General features: G+C 41.6%; 1 protein-coding gene across 1 annotated transcript in view; it reads right to left on the bottom strand.

The window, feature by feature from the left end:
• Positions 1-256: 256 nt before the first annotated feature.
• The window catches only part of IFITM10 (interferon induced transmembrane protein 10), a 181,625-nt gene continuing 161,013 nt past the window's right edge, over positions 257-20,868 (bottom strand). The window contains exon 3 of the mRNA XM_085646390.1: positions 257-1,221. Within this exon, the coding sequence (XP_085502516.1) occupies positions 1,072-1,221 (150 nt within the window). The 3' untranslated portion in view covers positions 257-1,071. The remainder of the gene's footprint in view (positions 1,222-20,868) is intronic.

Genomic DNA, 20,868 nt, shown 5'->3' on the forward strand with positions numbered 1-20,868 from the left:
ATCTTGCCAGGGGTACAGCTACCATAATCATTAATAAAATTAAGATTGATTCTGGTCAGTGCATCCCTTTGTGCATGCACTTTGTAAATGCTTCTATCTTCCGCTAGAAAATTGCAGAATGTTAGCCAAGATTATCCAACCAAAGTGTATCCATTTATATCACTGATAACAACGGTGTTGGAGAACCCTACATAGCCGTGGTGGAAGAGAGTATTCTGCCCCAAATACAGAGAGAAACCCTTTCTCTGAAACCATACCCAGGTCATTACAATTTTTTATTTCATTGTTCCAGCTCATACTTAGTTTGGTGGCAACCCCTTGATTAAACTTATCATACTTGTGGTACTAATTTTACTTTGAAACTATGCCCAAGTGGTTCTTTCCACCACGTAACCACAATGCAATGCAAGGCACTGCATCTGTTAAAAAACATCACCTGATGACGTTCTTGTACACACATTTAGCAGCTGGGGAGAAACCATAGGCTTCTATGTGCACAGACCAGGAGATGTATGAGGAGGATGGAGTGATGGCTACTGAAAGGTATAACCCACAGGAGCTGCAGCGAGGTAGGAAACTGGTTACGACTGGTGGCAGAGGCACTTTCATCCAAATGACACCAGGCTGGGAAGCATGGGAGACATGAGGAATACCACTTGAAGACATAATAAGCAGAGAAACAATAAAAAGAAAAAGTCCTCTGCAAATACAACCTATAAAGACAAAACAGGAATGAAGATCTGGCTCCACTGTGTGCTGGGTCATTCCAACTCCAAGGCACTGTCCCTTTTAAATATCCCAATATGATCAGGGGCTGTTGCATCCTGTTTCTGTGATCAGGGTGTTCAGCAGAGCACCCACTGCAACCTGGATGCAGAAGGGCAGACTCTTGGAGTGAACTTCTCATCATTCCAGAATAATTTTTATTTATCCTCAAGTGGAATCAAGACTGCTCTTGTTGTTTCCTGGCACTGGAATTGGAAGACAGCTGTTGTGTGCTGACACACTTCACTGTGTATGTGTCTCTCTTTGGACCTGCTGGCCCTTGTCTACCAGCGTGCTACTGGTATACTAGTACTCTGCAGGAGGATATCGCAGGTAGATGAAGATGATGATGATGCAGAGGGTGGCCAGGGCAGAGCTGGTGATGTTGAAGAGACGAGCAGTCTTGGCATCCTCAATGGCGCCGTTCCGATCGTTAAGTAGCTTCTTGTCTCGTACCTGCATAAAATAGAGAATCAAGAGTGACTGAGAAATGTGTAGTCCACCCAGGGTTAAGCAATGACTGTGATCAGCCTTGAAATGGGCTGAGGCAGATGCTATAGCTCTATACCAGGAGGAAAATAAAGGCCTCAGAAAACACCCAATCACAAGGCAGCAGGAGCTTATTTTACTGGCCCTTACAAGTGAAAATAGAATGAGAATAAATCCCCCCTGCCCCGAGCACATTTACTTATGTAGGCTTGCCCAATGTGTTTGGACAGATAGACAGGCATTGTACGCTGCACCAAAAGGATCACGTTGTCGAAGGTCTCTCCATCACTAGGATGTCATATCAGCTTCATTGTATCCCTCATACTAAGCTATTAAGCCTACTACAGAGTATGTTGTATAGGACGTGGTAATTTATAATGAAAGAAAGGTAGCAGAGTTTAGGTGCCCAGCACAATAAACTACCTCTTACACCATTTACCATATCAGTGTAAATTTGAAAACTGGTAAGAACTCTAGTATTGACATTTGTAGTTTAGGAACGCGTTGTGCTGTTGCGAACCAGGAAGAATCCTTATCATGGGATTGGCCGCAAAGTTTGGTCAGTAAGAAATAATGGGATATTCACATTGATAATCTATTGTGAAACAGTAAATTCACGTTCCATTAATATTCCTGTGGGCTTTGAAAGGAGATAACTTCTGATTTACAAAACGTGGCCCTGATCCTTCACCAGAGATGTGTTGGCTGTTATTTCTTTTATAACCAATTTTAGTAATATCGAACACAATGTAAAACGGGAAGACAGAACCTTCTTCACCGACCAACCCCACCCAACATGACAATATACAAGGTGTCATAACTAGGACACTATTCAGTCACCCTCAGTCTATAAGGATCCAACCACAACCCCCATATACAGTCAAATTTGCAAGGACATGACATCCCCAAGCCATGTACATGGAGTCTTCTTGCGCCGCACTTCAGTCCATCCCCTTCCTCCACTCCACTGCTCTTTAACTTGGAATAACCAATAAAACATCTACAGAAGACTTTCAAATGTGAGGTTGTCTTTTCTACAAGATAATAACTGATCAAGAATTTATATTGATTGAATTAACTTTGATTTACAATGGACCTAATATCTAGATACTGCCAATACTGGAGTACTTGCCAATATGTGGTAAAATACTATTCAGTAGTAAAAGGATTCATTGACTTACTACCTTGAAGTTAGGTACCCAATATCCTGGCATTATATCTGCGCCTGACCAAGGTTTTCTTTCTGTTTTCTTTCTGTTTGATTTTGTAGATTTATTTCTGCACTAAGCGTCATCAGTATGTTATGTAGTAGGAGAGGGTACAAAATCTCACTGTCGCAACATTTTAAACTGCTCCAACTAATATGTAACATTGCACATGATCTTATATCACCGCATGTAATAATATGAAGGGACCCCTACAATTTATTGCATTCACATTGCACTATGTGCTACAAATGATGTAAAATAAATAAAGATCTATTTTACAAAGGAAGATATTGAGTGTCAACAAACTAAGTAGAACAAAGATAAACAGGAATGTCAGAATCCTGCAAAGGCAACAAAACAGCGGCCCCCAACTCGGGTTTGAACTCTATACCTGCAACATAACAATAACAACAAACTCACATCCCATCTTCTTGGAATTGATGTTTCCCCCACCGGCGCCCTGCTGCCTGTATGTTTCTCTTCGTTGTTGCTTGCATTGTTATAGTGTGTTTGGTCTATGGCTTTATGCTAAGTGTTTTGCTGCCTAACATAGGAGACTGAATTGAGAATCAAGTGGGACAATAAATCCATGACTTTATCCCTTTCACACTCTGTTTCTATACCTTCATAAGAGGCAGGCCTACTACCAGTAAACTGAAGCTGGGCAACCACAGTGTCTACAAAGCTTGCTTTCTATATTAAGATATGTTACAGCTTGACACACATGCATAGTATCTGACCACTGGTACTGCTTTCAACTTGTCAGTCTACAAAGCTATGATTTTTTGGATGAGTAGTCAATTCTTGTGCTGCCTATGGAAAGTAAGGTGATTAAAAATAAGATATATGGACAGGAAGGGGGAAGCTCCACACACAGGGTGCCTGCACTCAGAATGAGTGACCTGGTTAATGAGGATTAACCAGGAGTTTGTCAACAGGTGTCCATAGATATGGGATGGAAACATCAAGCTTAAGTATGTATGTGACGAATATGGGACCAAGTGATCTTAATGATAACATGCTTAAGCTTTTGTAGTTAAACCACCTCTGAAAGGAGAGCCATTTGGACATACATGCAATTTGCCTGCCAGCTCTTAGAAGTAAGTGGACACCATTATATGTGTTGAATGATTTTTATTAAGAAATTCATCATGCCAGAGTACCAAATTGTGTCCCAGTATGTGTACAATTAGATGCTGTTGTGTACAATGAGAATGGAAATCTAAAAATGATTCTTAATACTTTAAGGTGGGAAACGCACAATTTAGCAAGAGCATTGAGCCATGTTGCCCAGAGGAAAGCTGAGATCGTATTATATGTGCAAACGCACAGTGACTTATGCATTAAAACTAATTCACATGTATCCAGGCCTAATCTCAATCTCCATACCCAATCATGTCTGTCTGGCTTGCATTTAAATCCAGTCCATGTGGCTCCCATCTGTTTGGACACCATAGACAGAAATTCATGCAGTGTCCCCATTAAGGCTGCAACAAGCATTTGATATGATCTACACAGCATGGCTAGAACTGTAAGCCAATGAAAGACGTCAAGGAGGCCAGTGGACACAGAAAGATGCTAAAAACTGTGGGAGAATAGAGGCTCCTCAGGAAAGTTTAGCGCCCAGCATCGCGAACAAGTAAATGAAGACAACGCTGCCTACTGGAGCCTTTACAGTAACATATCAGTGAAGCCAGCCTGCTGAAAACAGTAGACAAGTACAGCACTGTAGACACTGTCAAAAAATGCTCATATAACATTGGATTACGGCACTAAGGTCAGGGTCATCTGGACTCATTCAAATGTCAGTAGCCAGGGTTGTGATGTTGGTGGCACTCTACTACTTACTCAAAGTAACCCTATCTCGTTAGATATGGCACTGGTTGGAAACCTCCACAACGGCATGTATCTTCATACTTGCCACTTTACCTGGTTAACGGATGATCGAAATTAAATGACATCTATCAGAGCATGAATATTCATTGATGGGTTTTAATCATTTAGGATATTGCTGCGTGTTTCTGATCATGCTATATTATCTTGGAATAAAAAGAGAAGGTCATTGAGCATTGAAAGCCAGAATCAATGGGGACCAGCTGCTTGGACCTTCAGCAGTTGATGTACACGAGATCTTCACAATGCTAACCATCAGATCTGCTGCTCCAAAGTACGTATGTAGGACCAATTGCTGGTGTGCTATTCATGTAGGAATCTATGTAGGCGATAACACTGGAGGCAAGCGAGAAAAATTAACTAGACAAAATGGTGCAACGTCATTGAGTTGAGCACATGACTGGTTGACGGAAAAGAAAGACACTACAAGAAAAAATCTGTTGTCATTCCACCTGACAAGATGGGTGTTCTATTGGTACTGCTGCCTCGGGTGCCATCCCCTAAATTGAAGATCATGGCTAAATATCTTGGGCAACTGAAACTTGCTATGGCTGTCACATATTTACCATTTCGAAGCTCCGGTTATAAGTGACCACAATTGTTTCAACCTCTGTGCAAACTCCTGTATCCGCCAGGAATGGAATTCTAAGTTGTGTGGGGTTTACTGCATCAGTTAATTAGCATGTGCCATAAAGTATACATCTTGCATTAAATTTCAGGAGGTCATAACATCCAGAATTTAACAGTGGAAAAAATACAGCATTGAAAGTGGCATGCAATTTTTGTTGCTGTATGCACCAAAATCGCCAAGTTATTCCCTTAAAACTCATAATAAGCGAAAGTATTGAATTATGAATTATCCATTAATAAACAAGCTACAGGGAATGGGCTTTTATCGGGTGTGGTAAATAAAACCTAACCCTCTGGAGCGCTAGTAATCGGGGCCCAGGAGTGCCATGTTCCTATTCAAGCCATTTTACCATGCAGAAAACTAAACCCAAATGTTTCAAAACATTCATTGGCTTCAGGTAGCCAGCAGAATCCAGCATGAGCCAGAAAATAGAATGGCATGTGGGTCTCTGTCGTTTACCACAGGCTGGCTGGTGTGCTGGGATCAGGCATGTCCTCAACAAAGTGATCTTTTTCCCTAATTACTACTAAAGGCACACACACAAGTGAGTCAACAAGTGTGACAACTGATATTATTTCAGGCCCCCAAAGCTATAAGATTGGCTTGGGTGGCAGGTAATAGTCATTTTAAAAATATATATTGAATTAATAATTAACTGTTGTTGTGGTCATCTCTAAATAAGCCAGACAGTGCAACCTTGTGGCAGACTGTCACAAGCGCCAGAGTTGACAATCAAGAGCCGGCTTCAAGCACCAGAAACCACCAGCTCAAATTAGGCACTGGGTGGACCCTAATTTATGGGTGTAAAGTTATTACCTATAGCTTTACAGGTGTAGGCTAGGATCTGAGAGCATGAAGCCTTACGGCTAGAGCGGTCGACTTTGAACCTGGGGAACCGGGTTCGAGTCACTGCAACGATCCTCAACATCCTGAGATTCTGGGCAAATCACTTAATCTCCCCTTGCCTAACAAAAAATGAATGTGTCCATCTGTAACGAAACTGGTGCTCATGTAAAGCGCTCTGATAACCGGTTTCTCGGGTCTGGTTCGCGCTATATAAAACCCTATAAAAAAAAATCTGGGCCACTGGGGTGGAGACCCCTGAGGTTGAGTATAGGGGCAAAGTTTAAAAGTTTAATAAAGCTTGGAAACAACTTGTAAAAATATTTCAAAGATAAACATTAATGTAAATTGATTTTATATATTTAGTTTAAATGTAAAATATAAAGAAAATTCTACAGCACTATTGATTTAATTTTGAAATCAAAAATTAGTTAATTTAAATATATTAAATAGGATTATTTTTCAAAGATTTATTAACAAAAAAACCCTTTCAATGTTATTTATTTATTTATTATATGTTGAAATTATTAAAAATGTAAAGAATTAATTTTAGATTACTTTAATTATTGATTTAAAAATCAAGCTACATTTATTAAAATAAAATAAAAAGTTTATTAAAATAATTTAAAATAAAAAATAAGTATTTTTTAACTGATATTTTATTTATTTTCAAAGCCTAAATAAACTAATTTTAACAATATTTCCTATTGGGTTCTATTTTATGTCCCTACATCAATTTATTTATATGGAAGTGTGTTACAGTACAAGTGGCTGGCGATGTGTGGTACTGAAATACTCCTGTGATGAACTGGAGTATATAATTTACTGCATCGAGTCTTTTTGGCAGTAGAAATTTTGGAAGTGCAGTTTGTGACTATTCTTTTGCTTCTTACTCTTTTGTGAGTAGGTTCATGCCCTGCCCTAAGCACCTTCCTACCCTCCCTTAACCCCTATGCACAACAGACTGGACATGGATTTAACTAATAAGTGTGTCTGTGCGCATGCAAAAGCTTGCGTTGGGAGGCGTCACACGCACACTAGGTGCAGGTGAGTACTCACAGTGGCCGACAATGGCAGGCTGTCTAAGAGTTTACTCACGATAGATACCAGTGCACACTCACCAGTCTGCAATGACAGATAGGCCGGTTTTTCAGAACATGGAATCAGCACATCCTGCCAACATAGATAGGAAGGGAGCCTGCGCTTTCACGCGTCAAGGACAGGTTGGCCACATGGCTTACTCAGGCCCTTGCACCTTTGGTGCACGGGCGGGCACACCACCCTACTCGGACCCACCGGGCCTGGGTAGGCCCCCTTTCGGGTGCCATTGCGCACTCCCAGCTAGAAATGGCAGGCTGGGCACCCGGTAGCTAACACAATGGATGCAAGCACGCAGACACAGGCCTGCACCAGCATACTTAACCCAGAGGTTAGAACACCAGGGATGAAGGTACATGCTCATCAACCCGCGACGGCAGGTTGGGCACTTATGCAAAATGCCATAGGTACCGTAGTGCATCCTCCAGCCTGCCATTTCAGGTGGGACACGCATTCGAAACAGCATCAGGCCTGGTGCGCTCACCTCGGTCTACATAGGCAGACCAGCCCATGTTTTCCGGAACAGCATGTCAGCGCCTCTTCCTAATCTGTTTAGGTAGGCGCATGCACTTCCGCACTTCCGCACTGCCTTGACAGTGAGGACGTGCGCAGGGCCCTGATGCCCTACAGAGAATCGGCAACACCCCCAGAGTATCCATGGCTAGAGCCAGCCTCTAAGGCAGGGGAAGACACATTTTGGGGGGTTCCTCACTACCTGAGCAGGGAACATCCATATACGCCCGTCCGGCCTTTAGCCTACTACTTCCCCAGTGCCTGTTCGAGCTTCCCTGGGGGATGCCCTCATGGTATGGGATGATTGGTAAGTGATGCCAACCTAGGCAGGGGTGCAAAGGTGCCCCACAGGCCTGTCATGGCAGACCTGAGATAAGGCTGATGGCTATGCGGCGGGTGGCACACTCAGTGCTACGTCCCACTACTAGCCAGTGCCGTACCCACCCCGGGTATGTTGTGTATCTGTTTACAGGGCGCACATCAGTACAGAACCCAGAACCCATCGTATACGCACCCTAAGCCCAATGTGGGCGAGATGGGCACACGCAATCCCTCTGTAGGCCGAGATTCCTTAGGTTATGCAGAGAGAGTCAGCAAAGACTAGGAGGAAAAAGCAAAAAGCAAAAAGTTTTGGGGCAATTTTCCCTAAGGAGACCATGTCCAATATAAGGTATTTACAAAGAGTGCCCAAACCACATTGAGTTCACGTAAAAGTACTTACACAGCCCAGACATTCCTTTTCAAAACCAAAAATCCCAATACAATATTTGGTAAGCCGGGCCCCTATAAAGAACCAATAGAGACTGTTGTCATCCAAGCCTCTCAGTACCCTAGTCACTGATCTTTTTAAATGTGGCTGATGTGTGGTGTATCACATGACAAAAATACTAAAGAGTTATGACACGATGAAGTAAAATGTTTCCTTAAATGACCCAATAACTGTAGACCAAAACACTGATCTGTTGTATTGTATGTATGTATCTTTTTCTGTATATAGTAGCTGATTCTGTGAATTATTTTGTTAACAGGAACTTGATCATTAAAGTATTAATTCACTGAAGGTAAAACATTAGCTGCATGATATTATGAATATCCTAGCAGGTCCTCCTTTAGTGAAACTTACCAAAGGCTTTATTAGCTAACACAATTCTCTAAATATAATGTGTGGGAGCCTGCAATCCAGGCATATAAACCCTTCTCCAATTTCTTTATACCCGGCGACTTGTGACACACTCAGTCACTAAAGAAATTACATCAGAACTCAACTGTAATAACCTATTACAGTTGAATTCTGACTTAACAATGCCTTAAGCCAGCAGCCAAGGGGAAAGGCAGTCTGACAGCAAAATTAAATGCACCCGTTTAAGAAACAAAACAATATGTTGTTTTCTTCTGCTCTGTTTTCTCACTATATAGTAACAAGCATGTTAGAACCTTTTTGTATGTTTTTACACATTCCGAATTACTGCGTCTTTTAAAAAGAATGACTTCTGTTTTTATTCTTTATGTTTGCAAGCATGCTCGAACCAAGGATTCAAATAGTTTTTGGGAAAGGGGAACTAGAAATTCTATTTTTATTCTTCATGCTTACCTACCTGCTTCATCTTTATTATGAAAGAGAAATATACCAAGAATTGAAGTGGTTGGTGGGAAAGGTGATGGTGTGACCATGTATTATAATAAATAAAGTACCCCCAGCCGTACATGATAAGGATACTGCAAGTCCCATTGGCATCCCATAACCTGATAAAGCAACTCAGCCTTTGGCCATGTTCCTCAATTCGATCATGGAACTTCTCAGTGACTTGCAATATTCTTATATTATGCGTCGGGGGTAATTTAGCCCATATGCAAAGCACATTAAAAGTTTATCCTTAAGGAACCTCTTACAGTGACATAATATATGTGGTGTTTTTCAATGGGAGCTAGTGTGGTGCCTGACACTATATATAGCACCTAAATGTACAACTGTTATGAGAATAGAGGCCAATATTCTGCACGTCTGTGATGCTTTAAAACATCTATCTTCGCCTCTCACTCACCACAGGCCACACAGCAAATGTAACACAGCAATAGCACTCTGGCTTCAGTTATGACAATACATCTGATAGCATGCATGAAACATAAAAAAGAACCCTTTTTATTTATTCCTTTAAGGTGTTTTGTAAACTGCTGACATGTGGTCTCACACTGACAGCCATGCAGAGCACTAGGGGTGCCAGGTGAGCCTCAAATTTAGCACCATCCAAGAGCGCCAGGCAGTTGTGGTGGGTCATGAGAGCATCAGTCCTCAAGGCGAGGTCCGTGTGTCCCCTTAGAATAGAATTACCAAAGCCTTTTCAATTAAATTTCATTGTCCAGCACCTTAAAATGTAATTAAGGGTTAAGAGGAGCCAACCTACAAATTTCATAAGATACACTCTACTGGTGTACAGTGGCCCTATGTCAGAATGGCACATGTCTCGCAACATCATTCAGGACATGTGTGTTCTGTGTCAAAGCTTTTCCCATGTTCACTACAGGTCATTTCTATTACAATTGAATTGCTAATGCTATTAATAGTTCATGCTGCTGCAAGTAGTTAGAGCTTTTAACTTCGAGGCAGAATTTGTGGCTCTTAATCCAAGGAGCAGATGTCCAGCATGCCACCTCTCTGAATTTAACTGGAGTCCTTTGTCTATAGCCTTCAAGCATTCTTGCCAACTTGAAAATCTGTAAGTTCTCTCAGAATCTGCTCTCAATGATAACATTTAAAAGAGGCATTTGTATGTTATGTAATGTTCCATGTTTAAGTCTTCTCCTTGGACATTCCTGTGACCTTCTAGACCATTCACATCAAAAATAACCCTACAATGGGCCACAATCTTGACGCAATGTTCATTCAACTTATTGATGGATAATGGCCAGTCTAACTTTAATCCTGGTGCATAGACATCACTGCTAAATATCTAGGATGATCTACACAATGAAGATAAAGACTTCCTCCCTTCATTGATTCTCCTAGATCTCTTCATGACACTCGATCCCATGGATCACAGTCGTCTGCTGGTCCGCCTCCAGCGGTTTATGTCACTATAAGGCAAGAAACAGTAGGTTGAGGGGTGTGAAATCGTTTCTAGTCTCTTGGGGATAGTTTCTGTATCCCCCCAAGAACACCTCTTTCACCATTGTTCTCAATCAAAGCCACTGACTTTCCATTAATATAAATTTGTTTGATTATCAGTGAGGCACAGCAGAGAATCATCATGGCTTCACAGAGTCTATATAAGTGTAGTTGCTTAGGGCTTGCAGCCTCAACGAAAGGGGCTTTCTTTTGGAGCCAGGCCAACTTAAATTAATTCCTTCAGCCCTGTTGTTCCATCAAGACTATTCAGCACTGATTCCACATATGCTCACAAAGCCTCCAATTTGGGATTCTGCTGACAATCTGATAGGAGCCTGTGAGCTCAGATTTGTGAAACATTAAACATGTGTAACATTTATGACCCACAGAGAAGTCTTTACACCTGGCTCTTCAAATTGTTGCAGTTAAAGAATACTTGCTTTCCATCGCGCCTCTCTTTTTACACAAACTGATTCCTCCACAAAAGCCTGATCTTATTGTAGTCTCCATCTGAATATTTATATAATCTCACAGCAAAACAAATCAGCCCTTCGTAACGGTGGCCCTACTGAAATAAAAATAGAAGCCAAACTTCCTGCACTATTCCACGTTTATCGGGAGAACAGAGAAAAAATGGACTTGAAAGAAATGCAAGGAGAAACCTTGGTGGAGGTACTATCACAAGAGATATTCTTTAATTGGATTGCAAAGGGCCAGCAGGACAGTCTAACTGCAGCATCTAAAGTCACTTAGACCTGGAGAGTTTTAGATCCCTGGGTTCAACACTCTGGTCTCTCCCCTTGCCATGTGGTACTAGCCCTTGCTCCTAGTCTGCTAAATGGATAACTCACTGTTGGACCTACCTGAAACAAACAGTGTTCATGGACGTCCTTTAGGGTCGCAGATGCAACCCATGACTTGCCCTTTGCGACCCCTGGCACTGCCTTTTCAGAGGAGGCAAAGGCAGTGCCAGGAACACAGGGGCAACTTGTCCTTACGGATGTTGGTTGAGCACCACTTTCCTTGTTTCCAGTTAGCTTTTTTTATTACACTAATAGTAAATAATATCATATTATTCACTATTAGTGTAGTATAAAAATGAAGTACAATTAGCTGGACTATGACTCTATATGATAGCTGGGGTAAGTAAAATATGCTTTTAAATGTATGTTCTGTGCATGGTTGAGGGTGAAAGTGTGCATATGTAAGAGAGAGTGTGTGTATGTGTCAATGTGTGTGCATGTGTAAGCATGTGTGTTTTAGTGAAAGTAAAGGTCAAATGGCCAGTTGCGGTGCGTCCATTGGGGCGCCGGGGCGTTGCCCCACTAACCACGATCATCCAGAAATTCATCATTATTCATTAAATAAAAATACATTCATTAAAAAAACATACTCGCGTTGCGAGTTGCGGCTGCGGCTCACTGACGCTGAGCCTCGGTCCATGCCCGAGGCAATCGGACGCTAAGGGGGTGGGTGGGGCTGCAGCAGAAGTGCAGAGTGTACTGAGTTTGACTGACAGCCTGCAGGCTAGCGCAGCAGCAAATAGTGCGCATGTTCCGTTTTGGGCTGGTCCTTTTTAGGACCAGCCCGAACATGCGCACTACTAGCCTTCCCTTAGGAGACCGAGGGTTGCTTCATGCAGCAACCTCCGGTCTCCTATGGGCAGGGAGCACCCCTGCTCTAGCCAATCCTGGCGCTGCTAATGCAGCATCTGGATTGGCTGAGTCTCGAGACACTGCGCAGTCTCTGGGCTATTGGCACATGTGGGTGGGGTGGCACTGCCGCACTTGCTTGGAGAAGCCAGTGTTGTATGGCCAATCACTGGGTCTTATGTGAAGCCAATGTAGACAGTGATTAGCCATTTCCGTGGTGACGTGACACGTCTCGTCGCACTCAGGCTCACAGAAGACGTCACCACGGCCACACAACACCTCGTGTTCAGCTTTGCTAGTCGCTGCTGACTGTAGTGCTCGAGCTCGTGGCTGACGTACTAAGGCTTGAGATCAAACCTCGCTGCTCGCTCTACTCTCAGATCCCATCTGGCTGATCACTTAGATAAATTGATGTTATTAAAGTAAGAATTGGAATACGTGAGTCTTTTTATTTAATCATGATTTAAATGCGTCCGTAAATTAGAAGCATGTTTGCGCCTCCGTTGCTGCTGCAGCCAATTACCCTGATCCAGGCGAGCCGTTACGTTAACTGAAGCCGGGATCTCTCTCTCCGTGCATAAATGTGTGCAAAACATGTGACTCGACTCTCCTAAACTGTAGCACCGCCGCAGCGTCACTCGCCACAGTGAGCAGGCAAGGAGTGCACCTGGCTGCTGAATGTGTCTGAAGGCTGCGAAATGTTGTAGTAGCTCGACGATGAAAAGAAAAAAAATCCACCAGCGATCGTCCTTAATGCACGTGAAGGCTCTTGACTCCGCTTCAAAGCCATAGAGTAGGAGCACTGCATATTCATCACAGTACTTTGAATGATGTGATTTATGCTTGTCTAGTGAACATCCCTCCCATTACAGCGTTCTGGTTGTGAAGTCTTTTCTTTTTGCGTTACTTTGGGTGATACCCTTGTATTTTAAGCTTCGTGGGTTGTGATGAATTAATTCTTCAAATCAAGAGAATGTAGGAGGAGGGGCTACAAATGGTGCCACTGAGGCCCTCGCGTGTCGATGCAGGTTTCAAATAGGCCTGTTAGCTTGAACAGGAGCAAACTAATCACAAAGGCCCAAATAGGCTCTGGGAAGACTGTTATGTTATGATATTTCTATGTCGTTCTATGACATGCTTCCTCGTGCAGGCTTCACGTTCCATAGGATATGGAACGTGGAGCAGGCAAGAGGATGTGGCAACAGTTGAGCCTGGACGTGAGACTGACCGGTCTGTTATAACTTACTTCCTCCTTCAATCAATAAATACAACTTTATTCGACCAAATCTACGATGTTTATTTAACAAAATTGGCAACGATCGGGATCTTTGTAAGAACGAAAACCACAGAGGAAATTTTTCGTCAACACCAAGCGAGAGAAAGTATTTGGAACCTGAAGCTGCAAAGAAGTGCTTCTATTTTGTTACAATCGAGTGTAATACAGTCAAGTACCGCTAACTCGAGCATCGGACACACGTAGCGGTGAGCATTTTCATTTAAAATAACAAAATATTGCTCTACCTCTAACTAGACATCAGTTGTAATTTTGAACTGCGTCATCGCCTAGCAACGTTGAGTCCCTGCTCGCACCAATCGTATTATGCTTGAGGTTCATCGCGCGCAACGTTCTGCTGAGATTAATGAACGTAGCGCGTCATTGTTTTCTCACGCGAACAGGCAATAGCGCGTCATCACGTCATCGCGCAGCGGCCATTTTGGAGTGGGAAGGTCGTGTTAAAAAACAAAAAGGAATCCACTCGTCAGTGCAGCTATTCATGCGATCTATACTATCACTGAAGAGACGCTTATGAACCGGTCAGTCAGCGCTAATGATCGCAATAGCGTTACCTTGATTTGCTTATTTACTTACAGCAAGTGTACTTTTTAATGCTGGTACTATCTGATATCCAAGTGAAGTTTAACTTTGATAATCCTACCATCACCTGCTTGTTCTGATTGTCAATACAATGTGTTCTGGATTCAAGTGGTGAAGTATGGACAGTGGATGATATCTTTTCACTGAACAATTCCACTTAGTTTCTACCTGTACTTTTGCTCAACGTTCTCTAGTCTGGATTCAAGTGGTGAACTAAGAACAGTGCATGACATCTTTTTACTGAACCATTCCACGTCGTTTTTTCTTGTAAATTTTTGTTTTAGCCTGTTATTTCAACTTTGACTCAAACCAATTCATACTGATTGAACATCTTTAATCCTGCCATGAGTCAACAAACCTTTTCACTCAGTCATCCTCAAGCCTTCTGGTCTTCTGGTTCCGGACCTACTCTCAAGTGGACAGAATGGAAAGAATACTTTTTAAATTATATTGAAACTGTAGATTCAGATGGGAAAATGGCTGCTCAACACAAAAAGCGGATTCTTTTACATTCTTTGGGTCCACATGGTTTAAAAACATATAATCAAATGAACAAACCTATTGTTGGCGATGGTGACAGTATTGTTTTTACAGTAGCACTTGCTAATTTAGATAAGTATTTTGCACAAAAAGTCTGTATTGGTATTACTCGTTACAAATTTTTCCAGAGGAAACAGCTTAAAAATGAATCTGTTGATGATTATGTCGGAGAGTTAAAAAAACTAGCAGTTGATTGTGCTTTTGGGGCATTGTTGGAAGATTTAGTGCGTGACCAAGTCGTTATGCACGCTTCTAACCCTCCTATTCAAGAGCGCTTGCGGATAAATGGCGACTCTTGTCTTAATGACATTCTGGCTATTGTCCGCAAAGCAGAGACCTCCAGCAGATGTGCCAATGCTTTGAAAACAGATGAGGCAGTAAAAGAAACTGTGGCTAAAATCAAATCCAGTTCTAAAAAAATGTTTTTGTCAAAACTAAATTAGACGGAGGAAATAAGGATAGATCTAATATCGAACTTCCCAAATGTTACAGGTGTGGTAGTTTAGAACATTTAGCGTTTGGAAAATCGTGTCCTGCTAGGAAAGCTAGATGTAGTGCATGCGGAATTTATGGTCACTACACAAAATCCTGCAGGAGAAAAGCGAAATCTGTTAAATGTATTCAGGAGGAACAAGATTCAGATAGTGATTTAAGCAGCAATGATGTTCCAGTCTCTGAATGTTCTGGGACAGTTAAAAAGATATTAATGCTAAACATTAGAGATGGATGCCTTATAATTGAAGACAAACCTGGGTGTTGGATTCACATAGGTCGTGTGCGTGTTAAAGTGTATGCTGATTATGGCTCACCCTATTTAATTGTGAATGAGGAGGTGTGGCAGAAACAGTTTACTAGTAAGGTGGGTTCAAAATTATTTGCCTCTGATATAGATCCTGAGGGATACGGGGGAGAAAAGATCGACATACTTGGTTATCGTTGGTTTAAGTTTGAATTCAAAAATCGCCACGCTTATGGAAAATTGTATATTTCAAAAAAGGGTCCATCTGTTCTCGGGTGGAAAGATCAAAAGAACTTACACATAGTTTTAGATCCAAACTCCGATGAGCAAGTTTTAGTTATGGATGAAGGCACCAAAATTGGTGAAAAACTGTTAAAAAAATTCCCCTCTGTTTTTAAAAAAAACATTGGCAAACTTAAGGGGTTTGAACATAAAATAATCCTTGAAGAAAACGCAATGCCAAAGATTCACAAAGTCAGGAATGTTACCATTTCCTTAAGAGATGATGAAGCTAAAGAACTTGATAGACTAATTTCGGCTGACATTATTGAACCCAGAGGCTTCTGAATGGGTTTCTCCCTTAGTCGTTGTTAAACGCAGCAACGGAAAATTGAGACTATGTGTTGATTTACGCCATCTCAATGAGAACATTGTTATTGATCAGTTTCCCTTGCCCAAAATAAATAAATGAAATGTTAGCCTTATTGGATGGTGCAAAAGTGTTCTCCACAGTAAATCTATCTGCTGCTTATCATCAGATTCCACTACACAGAGACAGCAAAAAGCTTACCACTTTTGTCACTCCGCAGGGGTGCTTCCAATTTAAAAGGATGCCCTTCGAGTTAGCGTCTGCTGCTGCTGTTTTTCAGCGCTTAATGCACCACTTATTTTCTAATATTAAAAACACCAAATTTTTTCAGGATGGCACCTTAATATTTGGGAAAGACAAAGCTGACCATGATAAAACCCTACAAGATGTGTTGTCTATTTTGGATTCTAAAGGTTTGACTATAGAATACTCCAAATGTACTTTTGCAAGCGATAGCGTTTCCTATTTAGGTCACATTATCGTCAGCAAGGGAATTAGTCCCAAACCCAACCTCGTTGACTCCATCAGATCGGCTCAGCTCCAAACTGCAAGGACGATGTAAGATCATTCATTGGTCTTGCCGAATTCTGTTCTAAATATATCCAAAATTTCTCTGCAAGAACTTACAATATCAGACAATTGTTGAAGAACAGAAACAAATTTGATTGGTCCTTAGAGTGTCAACATGATTTTGAGGATATAAAAAATGATATTTCCAAAGTTGCTTCGTTGAAAAGTTTCAACCCTGAAGCCAACAGCATAATAACTACCGATGCTAGTATTAAAGGGTAAGGCGCCGTCCTTTCACAGACTGATGCTAAGGGTGATGAACATATAATAGCATATGCCTCGAGATCTTTGTCACCTACTGAGGAAAAATACTCAGTGATTGAAAAAGAAACGTTAGCTTGTGTTTGGGCCGTCGATCATTTTAGAGCTTTCGTGTGGGGAAAACATTTCACTTTGCACACTGATCATAAACCTCTGCTCAAAGTTCTTACCACGGAATGCACCATAAATATGTCAGCTAGAGTTGCTAGGTTAGCAATCAGGCTACAGGACTATTGTTACAAAATAGAACACATTCCTGGAAAAAGAAATTGCATTGCTGATTTCTTATCTAGAATGCCTAAACAACTCGATGAGTGTGAAGATGAAACCTGGAACTCTTATCAGATTACGTTTGTTCACGATTATGGCAACAATGGTATTACTGAAAAAAAATGGGATGAAGAACATTTAAAAGATAGTGAATTGTGTGAAGTCAAATCGCATTTCACTCAATCATGGCCCAGGAAATTATGTACCAATCACTCTTTAAAACCTTATTGGGAAGTCAGATTTGAGTTGAGTGTCCGCGGGGATAATGTCTGGAGAGGTGAAAGAGTTATTCCATCCAAAAGTTTACGTTCTCCTATTATAGCTTTGTGCCATGAAGGTCACTTTGGCATTGTTCGTTCTAAGCAAACTGTCAAAGCTTCATTTTGGTGGCATAACATGGATGCAGAAATTGAGCTATTTGTTCGCAATTGTGAGTTATGTAAAGTTGCCGATAAGTCTCTAGTTATGTGTAATCCTCCTTTAGGTATTATGTCTAGAACCAGTTCTCCCTGGGAACATACTGCAATAGACATCATGGGTCCTGTTGGTAGTGAACAAAAATTCATTCTAGTTTTAATGGATTTATTTTCTAGATGGCCCATTGTTAAAGTAGTTTCTAGAGCTGACACTGATTCTGTTCTTAAATTTCTTGACAAGTCATTTCAATTAGAAGATATTCCTTCTGTTCTGCTTAGTGATAATGGTGTTCAATTTACATCAAACAGAGCCAAAGAATACTTTGATAAACTATGCATAAAACACAAAACTACAGCACTTTACAACCCTAACAGCAATGGAATGGTTGAGCGTTTCAACAGAGTTATTAAAAACACAATTCAAATGGCTGCTAAACAGGGTGATTGGGAAACACAAGTCCAGAAAATGGTTTGGGCTTATAGGGTGTCAATTTGCGAAGCCACAGGTTATCCACCTTTTGTTTTAATGCGTGGCAGGAATCCCACTACAAAATTTGCACCTGGTTGGTTATTCAAGCACAACATCGTGCATTAGTCTGAAGATGTTGTCAGAGAGAAAGCTGTCTCTCTTCAAACAAAAAGGAAGGATTGGTATGATTCTAAACTAAGCCTGGGCAAAGCACTACGCTACGCTCGCGTAGTTTGCGAAGTTTGGGCTACTTCGCACTTCGCGTATTGCATGTAGCACAGTGCAAACACGCGTAGCGTAGCATTGCGTAGTGGAGCGGTCCTTTTTTGCTTGCTCGCGGTCCTCAACGTCAAGTTGGCGACCGCGAGCAAGCAAAATGACATCCCGGCGAGACTCTTTCCTCGTTCGCGATCAGCAACATCAAGTTGGCGATCGCGAGCATGGAAAATAAACCTCCCGGCGAGATTCTCAACGCGGGGAGGTCAGGTTTCTCATTGCAAGTGGTCGCGCATGCTCGCGACCGCTCGCGATGAGAAACTACCAGTCCGCGTTGAGAAAGCTGCCGCTCGAGTAAAAATCTACTCAAGCGGCAGAAAACTACAGCTCGCACTGTGCAAGATGCCGTTTTCAATGATTGCACAGTGCCGGATGCTTGTCCGCACTGTGCAATCATTGAAAACGGCATCTTGCACAGTGCGAACAGGGTACTACGCAGTTCGCGAAGTGCTACGCGTAGCTCGCGTAGTGTGAAGTGTACTTTGCGTAGCTTCGCGTAGCGCTACTTCGCGAACTACGCCCAGGGTTATTCTAAACACAATACTAAAGAATCTGATATAATGATTGGGCAGTGGGTCAGAGTTACAAAACCTGGCAAAGTTGCAAAAGAGGTTAGCAAGGTTAGCAACCATTACAGGTTATTGAACTCTTGAATAATGCGGTTCGTTTGTCTGATGGTAAGGTGTGGAACCTCAAGAGAATTGCTAAATGTACTGCACCTTCTACTAGCACAAGTGCTGTTCCTTCTTTATTTGATTTAGAGGATTGCATTGACAAAGTTAGGGTTGGTGACAACATAAATGAAAATTCTAATGAGCCTACTGATATAAATTTGTCCACATGTCTACACAATGATGCTTCCAGTACCTCGGTACAAGTCTCTAGTTTTCCTAATGTGCCTACTGATGGTATTACTTCCACTTCTGATGCCACTCATCATAAGCGGGAGAGAAGAACTCCTGTTTGGTTAAAGGATTACATTTCGGAAAACTTTCCATTGTAACTTGTGCAATCTTTAATGCAATGTGTAATATTAGTTTACTGTTGTATCCTGTTTATTATATTTATTTATTTATGTATTATTTTCCTCCCTTTTCCTTTCTTATCTTATATATTCATTTTGCTCTTTTTGGGTTTTGAAGAAAGGGGAATGTGTTATGTTATGATATTTCTATGTCGTTCTATGGCATGCTTCCTCGTGCAGGCTTCACGTTCCATAGAATATTGAACGTGGAGCAGGCAAGAGGATGTGGCAACAGTTGAGCCTGGACGTGATATGTTACTTCCTCCTTCAATCAATAAATACAACTTTATTTGACCAAATCTACGATGTTTATTTGACAAAGACCCACATTGATTTCACATGGGCTCTTCGAGAGCACGTGTCTGTTAGTTATGTTGTTTTCTATAAATGGTGTCGGAATGTGCCAAACACATCGGCGGGTGTGGGATAGTGGCTGACATGAAATGTGGTGCCCCTCATCAAGGCCAGTAAATGCGCAAAAGCAGGTGGGTATGTTACCATCGAACCGCAAGATCAGTTGTGAGACAGAGAGGCTGAATACTAAAATATACATTTTCTGACAGTCTACATTTTTGTTTTACCCACTTCATGGCTGCAGCATGTTTAGTTTCAGACAGTCCACGAATAAAATACATTAAACGGTTGCCCACATAGGTCACAGCCAGCAGGGGCGCTGTATAATTTCAAAAACTACTTGATTCAAATAACTCGAGGGATCACCCGCGGTCAACGGTGCGCCACTACCTACGCTGCCACTGCAATGCAAATAAATACGTGCAGCACCAATGTATTCCGGAGGTGGCTGCATATTATGAGGCAATACAAACAGGGGCAATGTACATTTCGGAGCACAGTAGTTTTCAGACTGCTTCTTAGTCTGCAGGTCACGTTACTAAATGAATCCATGCCATCACAAACACTAGGATCCAGTCCTGGTTTCCAGCCGGGCACCCTGCAGCTGACAGGCTTCCTATATGCCCTTTCTACTAACAAAAGGCACATAAGTGGATGTCCTTAACGGTCTGCTAGCTTTGGATTTCAACAAGCTAATCGACGTGGTTGTTGCCATATCAGTGGGTAATAAACTGTGCAACTGGGTTTGTCTAGTGCGTAATTTAGATGGAGTTGCCAGTATATTGCATTGCAAGTATATTATGGTTCTAAAAGCACTCGCTACCACATTCCTGTACTCTAGCAATTTTCAGAAACAATAAAAATGTAATGATTACACTGATGGTTAATGTTTTTCCTAGAGAGAGATCATCAGAGTTTTGTCTAGTGGAAGTTTTGACTCATGGAAAGGTAGCGCAGAAGCAGGTTATAGTGCCCCTGCTGCAAAGAACATGTACCTGATGCAGATCACAAAATGCACATGATGTAAATAGGTCAGTGAGTCACTACTTTTGTCAGAGAGATCCTTTTGTTACTTGCAGTTTGTAATTTAAAATCCTAACATACAACAGTGAGCTATTAGCTGTCATCTAAGAGATGCATGCACACTGCAAGGTAAAAATTAGAGCGTTTTTTCCCCCAGTCTTTGTTTGGTTATCCTAATGTTTCAAAAATCAATTGTTATATTTTTATTTTCAGCACCTGGTAAAGCCTGACAACTATTACCTAATTTTTGGGCAATTTTTGGGTGA

The sequence above is a fragment of the Triturus cristatus genome, chromosome 3_1 (genome assembly GCF_964204655.1).
Source record: "Triturus cristatus chromosome 3_1, aTriCri1.1, whole genome shotgun sequence".
Classification (NCBI taxonomy): Eukaryota; Metazoa; Chordata; class Amphibia; order Caudata; family Salamandridae; genus Triturus; species Triturus cristatus.